The 22,088-nt window shown below is 50.5% G+C and overlaps 1 protein-coding gene across 8 annotated transcripts in view; it reads right to left on the reverse strand.

Moving 5' to 3' along the window:
* MCTP1 (multiple C2 and transmembrane domain containing 1) overlaps window positions 1–22,088 on the reverse strand; it is a 155,656-nt gene that overhangs the window by 24,986 nt on the left and 108,582 nt on the right. For 5 of the 8 annotated variants that reach the window (XM_078874442.1, XM_078874441.1, XM_078874446.1 and 2 more), the window contains 6 exons: window positions 20,637–20,763; window positions 15,346–15,405; window positions 10,963–11,133; window positions 9,707–9,843; window positions 5,030–5,216; window positions 773–866 (listed from right to left, as the gene is read on the reverse strand). In XM_078874442.1, coding sequence (XP_078730568.1) covers window positions 773–866; window positions 5,030–5,216; window positions 9,707–9,843; window positions 10,963–11,133; window positions 15,346–15,405; window positions 20,637–20,763 — 776 coding nt within the window. Of the gene's footprint in view, window positions 1–772; window positions 867–5,029; window positions 5,217–9,706; window positions 9,844–10,962; window positions 11,134–15,345; window positions 15,406–20,636; window positions 20,764–21,500; window positions 21,538–22,088 lie in introns of those variants that run through there. The other 3 variants (XM_078874449.1, XM_078874444.1, XM_078874443.1) reach the window with 3 other exon arrangements.

Consider the following 22,088-nt stretch of genomic DNA (forward strand, 5'->3'; position numbering starts at 1 on the left):
TCATTAGAGGGCTGAGCCATGGGTTATGATGTGGTTCGTTAGAGGGAGGAGCCATGGAGTGTGGCTCATTAGAGGGCTGAGCCATGGGTTATGATGTGGTTCGTTAGAGGGAGGAGCCATGGGGTGTGGCTCATTAGAGGGCTGAGCCATGGGTTAGTGTGTGGCTCATTAGAGGGCTGAGCCATGGGTTAGTGTGTGGCTCATTAGAGGGTGGAGCCATGGGGTGTGGCTCATTAACAGGGTGCGACACGGGCAATTCAGCAGCATGAACTGGACTGGTGCGACAGCGATTCGCGCATTGCACCACGAAAACGGCAAGCTACGTTCGATTCCCAGCCACGTCTAACATCAGTGGCGTGTGATACTGAACCAGTCCTGAGCTTCCTGCTTTCCCAACCCTCGCCGAGAAGTGTGGTGAAGTATGGTCAAACAACCCCCATGAGCAAAATATCAACGGTAGGAGTCAATATAGCGGAAGATTGACAAACGGGCTCTACATTTTAATTCTTAAAATACTCCAAACAGAGGTGACTAGATGGCTCAGAGACCCGGAGCACTGGGCTACTCTTCCATGCTCTCATCAAATCTAAAGCTGTAAACGGCAAAGCATAACCCACCACAACAGGGCGCGTCAGGAACAGCGATCACTTCAACGGCGCCTTAATAACGATGACCCACGCAACGCCGAACGGGGCGAGACGGCGAGACTCGCGCGCGCGCATCCATCGCCGCGCTCACTCGCGCTCGAGGGGGGTGCGGCCCTCAGCCGTACCTGTAACGTCGGCGGCCATGAGGCCCTCGGCCCGGATCACCTTGACCTGCAGGAAGCCCACGTCCTTCACGTTGCTCAGCGACTGTCGCAGCGCCTGGGGAAGAGACGGGGGGGGGGGGGGGGGGCGGGGGAGGAGGTTGGCGTCCGTGGTTCGACGAACGTCGTGTGCGGATGCAGCAGCAGCTGAGCCGCGGCCGTTTTTTGCCCCACGTGCCTCTAGGCCGAGCGTCAGAGCTGGGGGGCACGGCCGCTGTGGGTGTGGCGAGTGCCCGGGCACTACGCGACACCCTCAGTTGTGGCCAAAGGGGCATGCTCAAAACTTTAGGGGGGGGGGGGGGTAGAATCCTGGTATTTTTTTAGTCTGCGTTCTTCTCCTTTCAGCAAGGCGACATACGGGCAGATTTGTGCCGATGAAGGGAGCCTTTAAAGACGCAGCAACGCACAAACAGCCGGCCCAGACAGCACTGAGTCGATAGTCAGTGGCACCGTAGATTTAGTATAATTGTGTGATAGAAGCCCTCTTATATGTGACAAGATTGGGGGAAAGAGCTTTGCGGACCGTGTCTATAATCCATCCAATAACCACAGGAACTGTTCGCTCGTGGCTTGGATACCCCAATACTTCCACCAGCGTAGCTGCTCCTCTGCATCACGCTCATCAACTTCTACGATGAGGTTGAGATGTGATTGCAATTTGATGCTACATTAATCCAAATGGTTCAGTTATTGTATTCTACAAGTTGCATACCATACATGAGAGATATTTAGTTTAGTGTTTGTAAAATTATTCATATTTTAATAATACCACTGTTTGATAAGAGCAATTACTTAATCATACTGTCGTATCTATATATATATTTTAAACATGAGCTGGAGAAATGTTATTCCACGAACAATCCCATCGACGTGACTGCAGATTAGATTTCGCTCCATCTCCAAACGCCGCATTGCTGCCTGAGCGATGTTTTAGGATAATGCTATCGCAGTCAAAAGTGCCTTGTTGCAAATGTCACTGAAAGATTTCTTTTCTTTTCAAAAGCCAATGTACGATGGAGGACGATAAAAAGAAAAAAAAAGGCTCGCGGGGCGACCAGAGAGACGGGGATGGCACGTCGGACGACCGCCAGCCTCCGCTCCCCTCCGCACTCGGTGCTGCGAGCGGCGGGGCTGATTAGAAGTGACAGCCGAGGAGTCGCCGTCGCGAGCCGTAATTTCACTTATAAGTAAATCCTTTCATATCTGTGCTCACCGCACATCACTTCTAGTTAGAGGAATCTCAACGTGACACGAGGAGCGTTCGTGGGCTCCTTATCCATTGCCCATCTCGTTTAAACCCCCCGCCCCTCCCCTCCCTCCCAGGATTCCTGGGACGCGCTTTTGAAAGTTTCGAACTTTGCAGTGATGAAGACGCCGACGCGCAAGCCCTGCCGTGAAATCGCCGCCGCTGCCGCCGCCGGCTTTCAAAGTTTTCTGGAGCCGAGTTGCACCTTCCTGTAGTCGGCCTTTCCAGTCGAATGACGCGTGAGAACCTCGATCGTGATCAACGAAATGACCAATTAAATCCCTCCTCGCTCGTGTTTCTTTTTAATTAATCGGCCGTGTTTTGAGTACGGTGCAGACGACCCAATGGCCCCGGAACGGAGCCCATCTCGTCAGATCTCGGCTGCTCCGCAGATCTGAGCCAGGCAAGCGTTGGGATGGGCCGGTCGCTGTGCACACCCGGTTGCCGTACGCGGCTCTGGGGCTGTGCGCGCTATGTTGCGGGTAGCGGAGGCCAGTGCCGTGCCTTTCTCTACGCTGCCGGTATCCACAAGCCCGCAACGAGCAGTGCGGCGAAGTGTGGTAATAAGAATCCCGACGGCCCGCACGGCATGGGAAGGCCGTCATCCAGCAGCGGATTGACGAAAGGTCTGCGCACGTTTATAATTTTCTCGTTTTCTCGATTAAAAGCCGCCCTCGTGGTGTCCAGCGGAGTGGCGCATCCAGAGGCATCTGAACAGCAGCCGCGCAAGACGGTTGTGACATCCCGCAGAGATTCGAGACCATGAATCCCTCCTCTGAGACGCCACGATCTGAGCGGCGGTGGCGTCAGCTGTCGAGCGAGCGTGCAGGCGGTGCAACTGCACCGGTGACCACGTGTCACAGGGGGCCCAGACGCCGGGCTACGGAGAGCCGGGGAAATTGGGCAGGAAGTGGGCCTCTCCCCCCATCGGATTCCTTCCGCCAGGGGCCCATGCCAACCATGCGACAGGTGTGACACTGCACCTCGTCAGCCTCCCTGACAAAGGGCACAACAACGTGCTGCTCGCGGTATGATGCCGCCTTGTCTGTTGTGACGACGTGATAAGCGGCACGCACGCCACGTCACGTTAGGCAACACAGTAGTGGATAGACCTTGACTGATGGTGGTGGTGATGATGATGATGGAACTAGTGAACAAGATGAAAATAACAATTATTTCATAAAATATCTAATGGTATTAATCAGTTATCAAAGGTCATCTTGTTACAAATCAGTAGCCGGATAATTACTCGAAGCCACAACGCGGGACGTGAGCATTAGGATAAAAACAAGCGTGCTCCCGCAGAGCGGGGCCGCAATTAAACCTAATCTTCATCTTGCGAGAGGCGACGGGGGTTAATTAAAAAGCCGCGACGGAATAAGACGTCGGGGAGAGGCTTGTGACAGCGCGCGCCGTGCCGCCTGGCCTGCAACGTAGAGGGCGCGGCTGGTGGAGTGGCAGGCGGCGGACGTGACGGTCCTGGGCTAAACAAAACTGTCAGGTGGCCACGCAGCACAGGCGCGCGCATGCGGGGGCCACGGAAATAGCCTTTTCAGGATGATGGCCGTTTTATGGGGAGAGACACACGCGAGATGAAATCGGGAAGATGACCAATTTTGAAATTTACAGCGTGTCCTAACGGAGATAGCTAATAAGAGAGAGAAAAAAAAACAACGTAAATGCGTTGGCATTTTGCGTCGAGCGCGGAGTGTTTAATTGGCAATCGCACATCTGAAATCAATTTAAATGTGCAGCTTTATCGGGCAGAATGTTGTCGCACACTCTTCTTCGTCTTCCTACGGCTGATGTTGATGTAGAGCAACAGCTGTAATTTTACATTGAGGTGGTTAAGCCAGATAATTGCGTCAGGAGAAGCAGAGCGGTGTACCGCTGTGGTGACGTCTCCTTCGTGTTCGTGAACCGGGCATCGAATCGTTATATGTTCCACAGGCTGTTTTGTATGACCTCAGTTGCTGGAGAGTTTTAATTTTCTATTTGTGCATCATCATCATGATCAAATATCCGCATCTGCTGCTGCCATGGTTTGTGTGCAGGATTGTGGCCCCCTAATCTTCAAAGCCAGCGATATTCTGCATCGTCGGGTCTTTCACGAGGAGGTACTTGTGCGCGACTTCTTGTGAATTCCATTTGGGCTTTCCCAAATTTCATCATCACCATCATCAGGCTTGAATTTGCAATGTTGGAGGGTTAAACACGTGACACCAAAAGGGTTTTTGCTGCGCGACGTCAAACAGCGGTGAGGGACGTCGTTGAGATCCTGGTGGATCTCATTTCGTTGCACGGTAAAATCACAAAAGTTTTAAAATGTACAAATTACCGGTGACACGTCGTGGCTGCGCCAGGAAATGTTACATCCATCAATTTTAGCATAAAAATAAATATACTGACAACAGTCCTCCGCATAGAATAATATTCGCACCTACAATTAGCACATTTGGCTACGTTAAGTTCACCTATTATTTTTAATTACCATGTCATTTTTTTAGAATAACCTTGGTGAAACTCCAGCTTCAGAGCTAGAGGGATACGAGTGTGCACATCGCGCGTGGGTTTGCGCGAACCACAAACGCACGTTATTCTGAGGCTACTCTTCCATTCGTCAGCGACCCTTTGCAACGTCCTCCCGGCGTCCCCTACCTCCGCGTCGAAGTTCCAGAGAGCCCTTCGACGACACCGAACAACAACAAGAACCCTTGCTCTCAGCCGCACGCCCGTCCACCCGCCGCATAACAGCCTCTCTTGAGCCTCCGATTTCCTCGCACGTGTTTAAACACATGTTTGCCGAGTTGGCCAAACGTCCCAATGTAGGATCACAGAGCTTGGGCAATCGCTGGCCCCAGCTCTGGCTGCCTTCCCGCTTGTCTGCCGCGCCTCTGGCTAATTCTCTGTCCCTCGCAAAATTCCAAATTATCGGTCGGGAGCAACAGTCGGAGCGGGCGTCGAGCGGGACGTACGTAGCGCTGCACGACGGAGCGCCGCTCCCCCGCGTCGCCGAGCGGGCTGGCGCACAGGTCCGTGATGGCCACCGCGCTCGAGGCCGTGAGCGTGAGCAGCAGCAGCAGGCTGCCCTCCCCCTCCTCCAGCGGCACCTCCAGCCGGTGCGTCTGCTCCTTGGTCAGCGTCGCCAGCTCCTTCTGACACCTGCGGCGGGCGGGGAGAGACGGAGCGGGGGGGGGGGCAGGGGGGCAGCACGGGCAGCAGGGATTCGACTCAGCCGGTCGGAACGGTCCCAACTGTCCAGAGCAACCGGCAAACCAGGGTCGCCACCTGTTCCGGGTTTAACCCCGACAGTCCGGGAATTGGTATCCGCGTTCGGGCGGCAGGATTTTGGTTCGTGCCGAGACCTGGTACAGTTGTTGTGTTCAACTTTGTTACAGATCACTGCGCAGTTCTGATCATAGACCACGGCGTGCTGTGTGTGTGAAGATAGTGGCCGTCCAGGCTACAGGGCCCTACGGCACCCGACTACACCCATGATGCACCTCCGATTAGCATGGTTGGCTATGTACGGTGCGAAAGAAGTTCAACATACATACATACATACAAGGGGTGTGTTGCTTATAGACAGCTTCTAGTACAATTCACTTTATCCAGCCACTTAATCCCCTTACAGTCAGCAAAAGCCAACTTCTGCCTGGACGATATTACCCGTTATTCAATGAGGAGGCGGAAAATAAAGGCCCTTTGCGACACATACGTCGTTGCTGATTTGCGAGGGCCACCCAGGTTACACTGCTGATGAGACGCTGGATGGCGACTACACCCGACACCGGGCTCCAGGATTTCTTTGTGCTCAACGGATGCAGCCGAAATAATGCACCGTTAGATGGCCGTGCGGCTGATGGGATGGGTAAAAAAAAATACGATTAAAAAGAAACAAAATTGTAGAGGGCCAGATATGGGAAGGAGGGGTATTTTGACGAATCTAGACGAGGTAAAACATATAGAATACGGCTAAGTAACATTTTTAATTGCCCTTTAACATTTAACGTATGAGATATATACACCAGAATTACTGTGCATTAATACGATTTTAATAATAATAACACTGGTCAAAAAAAACACGTTTTTTTTTCTGGCCTGGACTTTTGCAGCTGTTTTAGACTAATTTCAGGGTGCTGATTCCAAATCTGATCTCAGATTTTCTCTATCATATCTCATTTTATGCTATCGGCATACCTCATTTTTATTGATTTTACCCAAAATTAACTCCGTCACTTATGATTGCAAGTTGTTGCGAGTCAGTGACTGCTTTAGTGTTAAAATATGGTGCTGTATTTTTAGGATAGTGTGTTTATAATATCATTTTATGTAGATATCCACATTTATTTAATATTTTTCTTCTGCAGTTTTTATTGAAAATGCAATATTTGATATCTCAAAAACCTGATGTGATAGACAAAAACTGATGCCAGATTTGGATTTTTACCTTTAAACCGTTGGAATACCTTATGCCAGAAAAAGTGTGTTGACCACTGTAATAGAAGTGAAATGATGGTGTGGGTTATCGCGTTTTCCAGGACACCTCCTCAAGCCAAGAACCAAGAGGTTGCCACTGCTGTCAAGACATCCAGGACATCGGTGAATAAGAGCTTCATCGCTCACCGGATTCTGGGTGGCGAGATGTTAAATTCCTCGCCTAGTATACAGGAGGTCGTGGTTTCGATCCCTGACGCCTGCTCCTGTATATTTGGAGTTTGCGTGTCTCTCTCTCTCTCCCTGCGGTCGCGTGGATTTTTCTCCAGGTCCTCCGGTTTTTCCCTCCACGTTTAGAATCAACGTCACCACGCGTTGAGAGTGTTTGGCTGCTGTGCATTTCCACGCGAAAAGCCGCTTCGTCGAGCTATCATTTGTGGCCAGGTCACTTCCGAAAGAGAGCAATACAGCTCAGTGGGCCTTACCTGGTAAAATATTTTTTTTTTATATATAGCTTTAAATAGTATATATAAAATTTCGATAAAAGCTTTCGTGACTGCAGGGATTCATATTCTTGGTTCTTTCGGTAAAGTCACGTAGAAGGGAAACAATAAAATAATAAAAATATAAAACAATAACATTCTCACGACGTTTCGACTGCAACACAAGCACACCTGATGACGAGTGCTTGTGTTGCAGTCGAACCGTCGTGAGATTTTATTGTTTTATATTTTTATTTTCTCCCTTCTACGTGACTTTACCGAAAGAACCAAGAATATAATATAGTATATATTGTTGATTCTAAAAAGTGCGGGAGGTACCAGCTCTGCCTTCAACGCCTGTCTCCTGTTGGCTCAGGGCTCCATCTGGTGGACAATCCCCGCTCCACGCATCTCGCCACGGCACCGCGGCGGGCAAGCGCCCGCGGCACCTCCAGGGAACGCTCCGCGTTGAGCCCCCGTCCGCAAGCTTCCGTCTCAAGCTTTTCGGCCGCGTTACGCAAACCTCGATTTATTGATTGACACACTCGAAGCTCAATTGTCCTCGAATACTTAACCTGTGCTTTTTTGTGATGTTATTTTGTGTTTGTTCACAACGCCAGGTGATACAGTGAACACAGATAATATTGAGAGTTTTTCCTCTCTCAAGAAAAAATTGGTTCTGCACTAAAATTGGCTAAAGTGAAGGTCTGGGAGTAAAAATGTATAAGTTTGGCAAGAGCGGGTGGGAAAGTGCTTCTCCCCTCCGCTGCGTAGACCGGAGGTCACTGGGAGGAAGGAAATTCAAGAGGTAACTCTGCGATATCCGCTTCCGCGGGCCGTTCTCTAACGCAGCGTGCTGCATTGCAAGGCCTGCGGGCCACTGGCGGCTCCTGGTGGCCTTTAGTGTGGCCCCTGACAACACACAACGGATGTGACTGCACTCCCCCCGTCATCGTGCTGTCACAAACCCAAAAACGGTTTCAAATGTGTGGCGGCCCTCACACTGATGAGGTCTTATCGGCGGAAGTGCTCCCCTTCTGAAAATGAGTGAAGAACACTGCTCTAACGGACACCGCTCTAACGGACACCGCTCTAACGGACACCGCTCTAACGCGAAAGATCGCGCCGCTTCTGCGAGAGATCTTCGCGACGCCGGTAGTAGCGGTGGTGACAAATGAGAGAAAAAAAATCTACAAAAATTTAGAGACAAAAAAAGTACGCGCGAAAAGAAACCGAGAGGAATAAGAAGAAGAAAAACCACCGCTGTAACAAGAGCCTCCCTCGCTTCAAATTGGTTCGCGCCGGGGTCACGGGGAGCGGCGGTGAATGGGGCCGAGAGCCACGGTTACGCATTAGGAGCTCGGCGGCGAAACCCTCCTGCCGTCAGCCCGCGGCGGGCGGCGACCGCCCACACCTGCGGGTTTCGGGGTGGGCGGAGGGGGGGGTAAGGCGATCCTCGGCCTAATCTGGAAGCACCATCGAGACTCAATCGAGCGATTCATTACGTCCGATTTGGCTCGATCGCGAGCGCCTTTCTACTCCTCCGCGCGCGTCGCGAGGTGGAATTCGAGCCGCCCGCCGCCGAATAACGACGCTTTGTTTGCGCTTCACAGAGGCCGGATTCTTCGCGGGCGAGACCACCTACGCGTGCGTGACCCCCTGACACACGAGTGCCAGGATCCTGGTGCGTGAGAAACAAGGGGCTCTATTTTCTTTTTCTTATACGGACGACGGAGTTGGTGCGGGGCGGGGGGGGGCGGGGGGGGGGGGGCGGGCGCGGCAGACGGGCGGATGGACAGAGGCTATCAAGAGGCAGCTGGCTCGTAATACGAAGCCTGCGCTGCCATATAATAAAGATGAAGGGTGCGCTGTCTCTGCCGTGAAATGCACACCGCCAATTTTGGAGCGCACACGTGCGCGCATGGCTGGGCGTGGGCCCCCCCCCACCCGCCCGCATTAGCGGCCGCTAATGCTCGTCAAAACAAATTGGAACGCTTGTTCACCTGCGCGCGTGCGCGCACACACGGCGCGCATTCCAGCAACACCGTGCGTGCGCTCTGGCATCACGGGGAAAGAACCCGCTTCTAAACAATAAAAACCAAATCGGAACAACGTTTACGATGACGATGACGCCCTTTGGGTGTTACCTTTTTCAGCCAGGAGATCCTTTGCCGAGTCTCAAGACACTTTTTCACCGCTACATTGGGTTGTCTGGCTTGCACCCCCCCCTTTCTCAGCTTTCATAGCCAAGGCATGAACAATGTAAGGAATAATATTGAACGGATTTCAAATTTCTGTCGGTTCAGAGATCGCCCACAACCTCTGCTGCAGCTCAAGCGAATCGGCACAACACTCACACCGATCGCCTGTAAGATTTGTTGAAAGTTTGTTTAACATTGGCTGCGGCGTGCCCCCCCCCCCAACTCCCCCCCAGACTCACCCCCCCAGATTCACTTACCACCCCCAACACTGCGGGCGTACTACCCATAACATTGACGCTGTCTGCGAGTAGGCCAACTTGTGCCGGCGTCAACAAACAAAAGAGAGATGCAAAGCGATCGTCGCCCACTGCTGCAAACTAAACTAAACTATAAACGATGTATTTCCATTCTACGTAACTTTACCGAAAGAACCAAGAAGATGAATCCCTGCAGTCACGAAAGCTTTAAATCGAAGTGCTATAATAATAAAATAGCAAGGGCAACGGCAATAATAAAGCAGAGTGAGCCTCACCTGCCGATGCACTCGTCGCGCCGGCCAAACCCCGTGCATTTGTTCCACACGCAGATGTCCAGGGTGGTGGCACGGTCCTCGTACAGATGGAACTCAAACTGCTCCCTCCACATGGGGTTCGAAGTCTTCGGGATCGTCTGCCGGGTGGGGGGGGGGGCAGGGAGTAAACGCCGCGAGGCCGTCTGTGGGCCGACTGGTGGAAATTCCACGTTCCCAAGACAAGAGGCCAGTCCCACCTGTAAATCCACCATTCCGCGTGCCCCGTTCCCTCCGGCGGTTTGACAAATTGTCAGCGATGGAGAGCCTCGCGATCCGAGTTGCATTGCAGTGACAGAGGCTGCTGGCAGCATCACGAAGGGGCCACGCGACCCAAAGAATGCTCGCAAGTCATATAAACGTCACCCCGTCATCTCGGGGTCATCCTTTAAGCTACTGGGCATTTTATTTCGGTGTTTGCTCACGTCATTTTAATTTGTTGGCGTAGAGTCGCAGTGGCTAGTGGGCATCGGTTACCGGGGTGCGATTTCCGGCCAACATTAGTGGCGGGTGATATCAGCGTGGTGAAATTAGTTCGTGACGAAGTCTCACCGAAGAATCGATTGACGGAGGGCTTTCAATTATTATCATCACGTTCCATGTAATGTTTGTCACCGCTGCAAGCCACTAGAGGCGCTACCAGTTGCTGCAATGTAATGGATTCACACGACGATTCACTCCCTTCACAATTCAATGAATTGTCACGACTCAGGATCAATTATTATGTGGAACATTGTGGGCAAGGCAGCGACCTCTAGTGCGCTGGAGAGGTCACGTGAACCCTTCACGCCCGACGTGGCCTTCGTGACTCGGGCAACTTAGTGCAGCTTGGGGGTTGCCACCATTTCCACGGTAGACCAAACCCAGACATATTCTAAAGCGGCTTCGATCTACCAACACTGCACATCATACTGAAATTAACTTCACACGTAGGGATTTCATTGCCAAAATAATGACCCGTACATTTTTTGGGGGGGGATTCGGTCACATAGCAGTTGGCCTAACCCCCGGAACATATTCACGCAGGATCGCTCCGTTAAAGAGTTCCAACGCAACGCCGCCAGACGTCGGGGCAAAGCGTTCCTGCCGCCCAAACTGCCGATGCTATTTCCCGAATTGTACCCTGGGTCAAACCCGGAGCAGCAGGCGGCAGCCCGAGCGTAGCCCCGGACGTGTCCTCGGGGCTGTCAGCGGCAGCGGTACCACGGCCGCCAGCTCACCTTGCTCTTGTACTTCTGGGCGCCCAGGCGGAACTTGACGTAGGGGTCGACGGGCCCCGCGTCGATGATGGAGCGCAGCTGGCGGCCCTCGATGAGCGTCACGCTCACGATGCCGCTCCACAGCTGCGCCTTGCGGTGGATGTCCGACAGCCGGATGCTCTGCATCGCCCGCTGGGTGGGGGTGGGGGGGTTGCGCACGGCGCAAGGTGGAGGAAAGAGCGACACGGTGAGGCCCCCCGCGACGCGGCTGCCCGGATGCCGGCAAAAGCGTTGGCCGCGAAAGAGAGACGTGATGGGGTTTTAGAGATTGCGGCGCTGTTCAGTGTTTGCCAACTCCGTAAGGCGGCGGTGGTGGGGGGGGGGGTAGCCAATCGAACCTCAAATGCTCACCACATGTTGCCGGGTAGACCTTCTAAGGTTGTTAATACTATAACGAGACAAGTTACATAGTATCTGAAATTAAACTATAAACTATTTTTTATTTGACCAAGTAAGGCCCACTGAGCTATATATAGCTCCTTGTTAGAAGTGAACTGGCCACGGCTTATCACGCGGAAATGTATAGCAGCCAAATACTCTAAACGCGTGTTGAATCTAAATGTGGAGGGGAAAACCGGAAGATCCGGAGAAAAATCCACGCGACCACGGGGAGAACGTGCAAACTCCAAATCTACAGCAGGCATCAGGGTCGGAATCGAAACCACGACCTCCTGTATACCAGGCGAGGTTGTTAACTTCTCGCCACCGAGAAGTTAATAGTCGATAGTCGCTTCGACAAAGATGATGTCGCGAGAGAAACTCAAAACAGTCGCTACATATCTAGCAATGAAACCGCAAAGTTGGCAACAGTGCATAGCAGTAGAAGAAGAAGACGGATTTAGATGCATTAATATAGCTGTAATCAAGGTGTACTTTGTTATATATATGAAAGTCGATCCAGTATTAATCCTTTTCAAGAGTAGGTTCCTGCTCAATGGGGCATGCAAGGCTCAGTGACTATCTCCTGTGTGAGCATCGTAAATCCCAGCCCTCCGCTCGATACCAAAGTCGTTGACCATCGTTAAACAATCCGAACAGTGCATTCTAAATTGTGGGATTGCTCCGTAAAATCATATTGCATTGTCAACATTAAAGTGAAATTAAAGCCTTTTTGCTCATTGCTGAAGCTTTAAACTGATGTTACACAGGCCAGGAGGCATAGCGTAGCTGTTGCAGCTACAAGGTAAGACCTCCTCTTCTTGGTTCTTTCGGTAAAGTCACGTAGAAGGGAAATAATAAAATAATAAAACATAATAAAATACAACTCTCACGACGTTTTGGCCACAACGCAAGCAGCCGTCCTCAGGTGAAGAACAGGGCTGTCGGGAAAGACAGCCCCGTTGTGGCCGAAACGTCGTGAGAATTTTATTATGTTTTTATTTTTATTATTTTATTGTTTCCCTTCTACGTGACTTTACCGAAAGAACCAAGAAGATGAATCCCTGCAGTCACGAAAGCTTTAAATCGAAAGGTAAGAGCTGTCTCTTCATCGGGTTGCTTTGCCCTTTCAGTTGATATTACAATTCAACCTTTAATGAATCCATCTCAACAATGTGTCACGCTGGCGTTAGTCGCGTTATCTGAAACAGAATATTAAGTTACGAGTCGTTATAAATGTGATGCCATTGAGGTGGCCGGGCGGCTTGGAACCCGCAGGTCAAAGCTCTGAGCCAGCACCCGTTGATGTCCAGGGTTCGAACCCAGGTTTCGTGCTCAACCTGGTCGCTCAAGTGTAGTAAGTAGCACGGTCACCAATGAATGTACGAGATTAAAAAAAAAACATTACGTAAAATTTGGGCTCTGGAGTTTATAAATCCCAGCTCTGAGAATTAAATATCGGATTGCCTATCCTGCGACAAACCTCAAATGTCGTCTGCAGGGTGTGCGAAGTGCTGCCCTCTACCGTGCGTGGACTGTAGACCATTTGAAGGGATCTCAAGGGATAGCCAGTAGCAAGATCTAAGGGGCAATGTAAGTCATCAGCACCTCCTTGAGACCGAGACACGTGATATTTATTTATACTTACCAAAGAAAAAACATTGAACGTGGTTTTATTTATTATTATTGTAGGGCCCTATATAAAAATACAATTTGACATTTCGGGACCACCCTCCCCCCTCTCCCCTCCCTTGGGAAACGCTTCTAGACCGTCTTCTGGAGGTAGCTCTGTAATCTCTGCTTCCGTAGGCCGTTGCCCGTGGTGGAGGATTTGCGCCGATCTGCGAGCGAGAGTTGTGGACGGGCACCCTTCGTCCCGTGATGCCATTCGCAAAATTGTGGTGGGGGTGGACTGAAATATGAAGGTGGGGGGGGGGGTGCGCATTTTGATATCCCAATTCCCAAAACACTGTCACTGAGCCTCACATAAAACCACAGCCGCAGGGCGACGGGCTGTCTTTGAAGAGTCGGCTTAAGATGATTTTGCTCCCTAAAGACCATCCCAGCCATCTACGGTCAAAATCCAGACGAGTACAGAAAAAGCGGGCGAGCGAGCGGCGGTGTCGTCACCGTCCAGAGAGATTGCTGGCAGCGTGAAATGATTCGATGGGATCAAGCACAGGCAGAGATGATTACGAGCACCGGGCAGCGGCTGCGTTAGTAGCAAGGCGACAGGAAAATGAAACACAACAGAGAGAGAGAGAGGTGTTTGGCTGCAGCGTTATGAACACCGTGCAGCTGTAACCACAGTCTGAAGAGTACTCATACGAAGCAATCATCCCCCCCCCCCGCCGGCCCAACTAGTGGCAGGGTGATGCCCGTTTGCAGGCCAGGTGCTGAGTTTCTCTTGTGTGCCCATAGGGACAGCTGGGGGGGGTTCCCTTCTGTTAAATGTGTTGAGTTGAGATGTAAAGTAGTCCGAAACGCCCCGACGCATCAGCAAGGCGCCCTTTTGAAATCAAAATCGCCACTGGGGGGGGGCGGCCGCACACAGGGGAGTTCCTCTGATTGTGCGGGCGTCAAACTTTGAGGGTCTCTATCGCCCGCGTGGTATTCCGTGCGATTGCCACTCCGCGTGTGTGAGGATCGCGACTAAGACTCGGGATTTGCCGATAGTAGTCCACTCGTTCCTGCAATATGGTGAGATACTAGGAAGGCAATGTGTGACCGTGAAAAAGTGGGCCGTTGCGGATATCAGAACGAATCGGTGGCTAAGAGGAGTCACAGATAACAGAGTTTCTCTGCAGTTTACATTCACTTAGGGATTCCCAAGAGGACATTTTTCTGATTTCTGGAAGCTTGCCTGATGATGCGGGTTGCAACTATCAGCGAAAAGTACGTACCCAATTGTTAATGTGCGTCGATCGCTCTCCAGCACACCATTTGTTAATCGCGTGACAACTTTATCAATTGTTAATAAAATAATAACTTTATAAAAAATTAATTACTTTATTGAGTATTAATAAGTTCATAACTTTATTGATAACTGTATTAATTGTTCATTATTAATAATGATCAATAATCAATATATTAACTTTATGAATTGGCTGTGTCAGGTGGAGGAGGGGGCTTACGACACGCATTTTAATTTAGCGATCTGATCCTAAATGTCTTTTTTTGTTTACGAATCACAAGGGATTCAATCTCCTGGCCACGAAGGGATTGCTGCCCGTGGTGCTGCTACTGCTGCTGCTGCTGCACGTGACAATGGCTGCAGTTGCGACCTGTGCGGCACTGATGGCGCTCGAGTCGAGCGAACGCCGCGCGTGTGAAACAGTGGAGCGTGCCCGTGTCAAGGCGCCAAACCTTGAAAATATTAAAGGTAAAAAATGGCAAATGACTTCTTTGGGAGAAAAAAAAAAAACCTCACGATGGCGTTTGACGAGCGTCGTTGCGTTTCGGTGGCACGGTGATGTTGATGCACGGCTTTGCCATTCGGAACTTGACCATGTGCAGTTTATTTTGGATGCATGTCTTTTCATGTTTTTGTATGTTTAATATGGGTTTTGCATGCTTTTTAATGTTTCGTATGTTTTGTATGCTTTTGTGCATGCTTTTGTCAGTTTTTTGTAGGATTTTTCTATTTTTTTGCATGTTTTTTGTATGTTTTTGCAATGTTTTTATAATGTTTTATGTTTACGTAACCAGATCCCCATTGAAAAGGTGCACCAATTGCCCAAATGTGTTTTTAACCGTGCCAACAAAATATACCCAACAAACCAAACATCGCCACCTACTGGCAGACTAACGGGTTCACCAATTGCTGCACAGGGACGGCTGCCTCCAAGGGCTCACCCTCTAGGCCAAAACACAGGCTGGGCATTGTAGTTGGCACGATTGAGACGTGATGCAAGGCGCTCCGAGTCGCCGAGGCGTTCGTTACGCGCTCCAAGTCCTCATGTTTACCTTGTTGGAACGCCAGCGTCGTCTTGTCTTGCCGGGAGAGTTGGGGGCGCATTCGCACGACTTGACACAGCAAGCACAGTGAGGATGAGTACGACACTGGGACACATAGCCCATGGGCCACAGCTGGTTCCCTAGCTAGCGCCCGATGTGGCAAAGCTTTCAGACGGCTCGGTATTACAATTCACAGCCACCGAAGGCCTCCAATCTGCGGCATGGAAGCCCCCCACGCGCCGTATCACTGGAGGGGCTCGTTTGACCGTACTTCACCACGCTGGTCAGTGTGGGTTGGTAGAGGGCGGAGAAGGGCGGAACTGGTTCGGATATCCAAGGGAATTGAACGTAGGGTCGCCAGGTTCATAGCGCAGCGCGCCAACCGCTGTACCAGCGCCCCCAAGGTAAAACTTCAGCGGTGCCGATTTACTTAATGATTGTAAATTATGGCAATATTTTAATCCATCTTTTCAGATCAAAGCCTCCACACGCCGTGTTGGTCATACTTCGCCACACTGAGTCAGTGCGGGTTGGTGAAGGATCCGATTTATCTATATGGCCAATGAGGTTGAATTAGGCGATAGCATTTTCAAATGTTTTAAAATTGGGTGGGGGGGAAAACAAGTTTTGCCACATCCGTCGGTACCAATAAGCGGAATATCTCGCGTGGACCCATGGACTATTACAGGCAGTTAGTAAAAGCAAAAAATTCAAACACAAATGCAATGTAAGGTTAAACACAATGGAAATAAACGTGATATGCAGCACACACAAAGAGCGGTCCAAACGCGTTGAGAATGGAATATTTAAATCGTGGCACAGACGTTCATGTTGATCTCATTCTTTTTACGTGCTATCTCGTGATACCAATTGCGCTATCGGTGTCAGATCATGAGACAAAGTTGCTGTCCAGTCATCGCCGCCCGTGATGGAAAACGGTCCACGGAAGGAGACATCGCTGAACTGCTTCTGAGACCCTTCAAGTGACATTATTACCCACACACACTCGGAGGGGGGCGTCCGCGTTTTCCCACATTGCCTGCTGCAAATAAAATTGTCATCACGCGACGGTCAAACCAATATTTTGTTTTAATTGTCAGAGTTGGAATTAAATGATTGCAGAATAAAATTTTACGTAAATAGATGTTTTTTTTTCCTTAGTGCAGTTAAAGCTCACCGGGCTGAGACCAACACTTCAATGCACTTGAGAATCAAATTCAATCACGGGCGGCTCAAAACCTGCATTCGAACCCAGGAAGTTCGCTTCCCGGCCTTCTTGATGCTGGCCCCATTTCAAAGCCTCAAATTTCATCCGTTATAATCCGAGAGTGCAGCATGTATGTGATTTGACATCATGCATGACGCCGATAGAGAATGAGCTTTTGCTTGTGCTATCAACAGTTTAAAAATCGCATTCTCAAAATTGTATTAACTGCTCTTGACATACATACACACACACACACAAGGTGATCCATTTATAGATACCACACTGATTTCTAATCCCCCTCTTTATTCACGACGGCTGATTGAATATTGTGAAAGAAATGGCTCAAAATCTTTTTGGAGAGGAGAGGGGTAAATTATTTAACGCGTGTGTTGAGATTGGTCGGGGACGTGTAGAGACTTTCAATTGTATATATATTTATTTTTTCCACTCGCAGTTGCTGAGCAAAGGCCCCAGGGGCTAAAGACAGCACTGCAACACGTGTATTATGGTAAGAGCTTGGGGGGGGGGGGTGCGCAGAGCCGGCCCAGCCACTAAGCGACCCTTGCATTTGCAAAGGGCCCCGTGGCCAGCAGAGGGCCCCCTAGAGTCACTGCGAGCTCGTGGGTGACAAGTATAACCCGTAAAAACTAAGTTTTTCACTCTAAATCCTTTATATGCGTGGCGGCTAGAGTCCTCTCGTCCTCTGGCTTGAGATGGCTGCCACCTATGGGTCAGATGATTGCCTGCCACCATTAAGCAATTGGTAAATAAATATAATATTTTTGTCCTGAAAAGTGTAAAATTTTGGAAAAAAAATTTCACGAACATTAATTGTCACGCACAATGAGTCTGTGTGGAAAATGTCAGCTCGATTGGATCACGGGAAGTGGGTTAAAAAACGACCGAAAGATTTGCACGATCGTAAGCAAGCAAGCGAACTTAATATAAAGGATTTTTAAAAAAATCATACATCAAAGGGGCCTCCAACCAAATTTTGCTTAGGGCCCCCAAAGGTCTAGGGCCGGCTCTGGGGGTGCGTAAAGAGACGATGAAGATGGGAGAGAGAACGCTGCAGAGGAGCAGTACGAGTGGGGGGAGTGGAATGCAAGGCGTTGTGACCTGCAGTGTGGTGAGTGGGTGAGTCAGTGAGTGGGCGAGCGAGTGGTTGGGTGAGTGAATGAGTGAGTGGTTGGGTGAGTGAGTGAGTGGTGAGTCGGTGGGTGAGTGAGTGGGTGGGTGTGGGTGATGATGGTGGTGGTGGTGGTTGAACACAGTGTGGTGGATGAGATGAAACGGTCAGCCTCGCAGACCGAGTCCTCACCATGCGAGGAGAAATCATCAAGTAAAGTTCATAACACCAGTGACCATGGCAGTAGGGATTGAAGAGTGATGAGGAGGCGACTGACTGCCGGTGAGCGAGTGAGCGGGCGAGTAAGCGGAGTCAATCAGCGCGTGCCAGATTATCAATCAGCCTGACTGCTTATTCTGAATTCTATCGGGCGCTTTGTGCTCCTACCCAGATATGCCAACGGTGTTCCAACATTGATTTCTCTATAATTTGCCCCTATTAAGAGTATTTTTAGTGGGGTATTTATAAATGATGAATCACCCTGTGTATAAATATATATGTGTGTGTGTGTATATATATACTCTATATGGACAGAGAAGGGTTTTTTTTTTTACCATCCGGGGTTTTCCAAACCACTAGGGTCAACAGTTCAGCACAAAAACGCAGACTGCCTTGGTTGACACAAAATCAATCGGCACTACATTACGTGCCTTCTGGAAAACCCGGACTGCCACAAATGGACTGGAGCTCATGCATCTGCACGCACGCACACACGCACGTGGACGGCAATACCTATGCCGCAGCGGTAAACTCAATCCCAACGGGACGACAGAGAGAGATCGCGTGAAACTTGGGTGAAATGGCCGCAGCGTACGATGGTGAAGCGCGTATACCGGTGGGCAGCGACGGGGCCGGGCAGCAGCGTGGTTCGAACCCGGCGGGCAGCCCCGGCTATTACCGCCTGCGCATTTAACCGTAATAATACTCGTGTACGCGCCGTCCGTCTGCTCAACAGTGGGCGTGAAGGAGCGAGGGCTATGGTTGTGTGCCGGTGTCAATTTTCCTGATTTGAAAACTACCTCCAAGTTACTCAGTTGGGGTTTACACATAGCAGCATGCCCCTTCCCTACCGCCCCCGCCCGCCCCCCCCCCCCCACGTGAAACTACAGCTGACTAAGTAGAACATAGCATGACAGCGTTGCGCTATCAGAACGGCATTAATACCAAATGTACTCAGTTATCATCATGATGATGATTATAATTACGGTAATCGTAATGTTAGCCACTGCATCCAGTTTGGTCATGGTGTCGTATTGGCGAATGTGTCGCTGTGCTGTACGGAGCCGTGCGGGATGCGTATGAGCATGACATTTTTTTGTCAGTCCGCCTCTGGATGAGGCCCTCCGCGTGCCACGCGGGTCACGGGGGTTTATTTGATCATACTTCACCACGCTGGTCAGTACTGGCTGGCGAAGGAGGGGAGCATATGAACACAGTACAACTATGGATTGTGGTACACTGCCCTGCGCTGGCCACCACGCAGCTCTGCCGTGGTCTGGTATGAGAGTAGAATGGTGTTACGATGCATCGAACCCATCGGTTGACATCCAGACTTAAGCTCACGCTGCACGCAAACAAATTGCGTGAATAAGAATCAAGGCCATTCGATACTTTATAACATTACACGTAATCGGAAGTGATGGAGCAGTGGTTAATGCTATGAACTCGGCGATCTGGATTCAGTATCTCGCCACGGCTAGCATCAGTGGCGAGCAATATCCGAACAACTTCTGGGCATCCCCCTTCGCCAATCCGCAATGACCGGCGTGGTGAAGTATGGTCAAAACAACACCCATGGCCGACAAGGCATGGGCAGGCCGTCATCCAGGAATGGATTGACAGCTGTAAACGACCATTGGAACCTGATTTGCCAGTAGCAAAATATGATAATAGTTTTTTTTACCCTTTTATCTGGCAACAAAACTGACACCTTTTTTTACAAGGAGTCATGTTTGCATTGACCACAATACCTGTAGTCGAAATGCAAAAAAAACATAACTCTGATAATGCATGCACTGTCCTTGAGTTTTTTTTTGCATTTCGACTGCAGGTATTGTGGTCAATGCAAACATGACTCCTTGTAAAAAAGGTGTCAGTTTTGTTGCCAGATAAAAGGGTAAAAAAACAATTATCAGCTGTAAACGATTATATTTTTGTCGTTGTTGAAAGTGCTTTAATCTGTTTGTCATCCCTGCAGCCACTCGAGGCGCTGACAATCACTGCAATGTAACTCGCTCGCACGATGATTCGTCCCCTTCACAATTCCATGAATTATCGCGAGTCAAGATCGTGACAATTCGATTCCAAAATCAAATATCGTTTTTAACCACTGTAGCGGTCTCTAGTGGCTGGAGAGGGCCCACACGAACACATTACACACATCCATAATTTCGGTTGTTTTTGGGTTAGATCGCGCAAATATAAATGTGTCGTTAACCCGCAACCACCCGACACGGTCAATTATTAAGGTTTATCACGTTAGCGAAATGTGACGATTAGTTACTATTTGAGCACAACGGTCTGTGTTGGAGAGTTAACCCACAAGACTTACACTTGGAGTACGCCGTTTGGCTGGCGATTACAACCAGCTTCATCGAGCGATTTAGCAGAATTGCGAAGAAGCCTTCCCGTTTCCAGTCTACAAACGTAAACTTGCAAATGTTGTGGCATGGCTCTCCAACACACCGGTGTAGTGCTGTACTAGTGACGAATTGGCCACGTTCTGTTTACGTGACAACCCTTACTAGTTGGCTGTGTCGGGTGGTGGCGGGTTTTAACGACACATTTACATATTTACGCGATCTAACCCCCAAAAAACTCTATTATGCATGATTTTGGTCGCGAAAGCCTACGTGTTAAACTAAGTAAACTACTTAGGCTTGAGCAGGCTATCAACTGCGTATCACTCACGGCGCTTGCGCGTCATGCAGCGGGGGAGGGGGGTTGAGGGGGGTGCTCTCGTACCGGCACGCCGAGGGTGTTGTCCCTGCTCTCCAGCTCCCTGTGGGTGAGCGTGGCGTCCAGGATGATCACCCCCATGTCGTCCTCCGCACTGCGATCGTCCTCCAGCTTCAGCCTCACCTCCACCGTGCTGCGTGGACGCAGGAGTGGTGAAGGGGGGGTGTTGGTGTATCGGTGGGGCACAGAGGCCCACGGTGAGTGGTGGGGAAGTGGGGTAAGGAGGAGGGGAGGGGGAGCAAGTGTAGTCCCCATGGTCTCCGGATTATGGGATACACTTAATCCCCTTGTATGTTAACGCAAAAGTTGGTGGTGCGTCTTATAGTCGGCCAAGTGCGTATGTACCACCTGATTTTGTTTAACTTATTTTGGGTGCGTCTTACTGTCCGGAGCCTTCTTATGGGTCAGGAGAACACGACAACTCACGAGGGCACGCGCAGCATGGCACGGCAAATGGAGGGCTCCGAGGTTGCCCCGCGTCTCACCCCTAAAAATGACTCTGTTTTTGTCGAGGGCAGTGCCTGCTGCTTTCGTGAGCCCGTTGTTTGCCAGCAGCTACTCAGAAAGCCGATCGCTTTCAGTTACAAAAAGCCACCTTTGCAAAACCGTGCTTTGTTTGGTGCAAGACGTTGACTCTTTTGCAGCTTAACATATTTGTAATGAACAATTAATAAGTGGAGCCCAGCCCCAATAGCCCCACCGGCCCCTATGGCCCCTCCGGCCCCTATGGCCCCTCCGGCCCCAACCAACCCCTGTGCCTCCCTGGCCCCACCAGTCCCTGCGGCTCTTTCCGGCACCACTGGCCAAACTAGCCCCACCGGCTAGTCCGGCCCCACTGGCCATAAATGGCGAGCCACCGCTGTGACGCACAGACACTCGCAGCAGCAGCAGCGGCAGATTGCATCAGGAAAAGAACCCAGCGGCCACGTAAATCCAACTCGTAAATCCGCCACGGCAAAAACCTCCACGGCGCCACGGCGCTAATCCACTTCATAATCCCCCCGGCCCCCACCCCTGGCCACCGCCGTGGGAGGCAGCGGACACCAAGCACCGTCCTCTCGCACGAATTAAACGGTGGCGCCAACAAAGAACCTGCAAGGTTGGCTGAGTGGCAGAGCGAGCGATCGCTCACAGCCGAGCTCAAGTCCTTCTTTGGGAGTTCACTTGGTCCCGGGGTCGGCAAACCAAAATAACAAGAAGAGACATTTTTTTATCAAATTCGGTAAAAAAAAAACTCAATATGCCAAAAGCCGCAATGCATGTGAATACCAGATGGTGGCGGTCATTAATAAATAGCGCGTCACGAAGCAGCAGCTCCTTAAAGAGCCGCACGCGGCTCCGGAGCCGCAGGTTTGCGAGCCCCTGATTTATTCCACCATCCGTGCGGAGTCGATCAAATGAGTACCGCTCCGTGCGGAGGTCAACAGTCATTGTCCTATGGATGGTTTCGTCCTAGAA

Source organism: Lampetra fluviatilis, chromosome 39, assembly GCF_964198595.1.
Source record: "Lampetra fluviatilis chromosome 39, kcLamFluv1.1, whole genome shotgun sequence".
Taxonomy (NCBI): Eukaryota; Metazoa; Chordata; class Hyperoartia; order Petromyzontiformes; family Petromyzontidae; genus Lampetra; species Lampetra fluviatilis.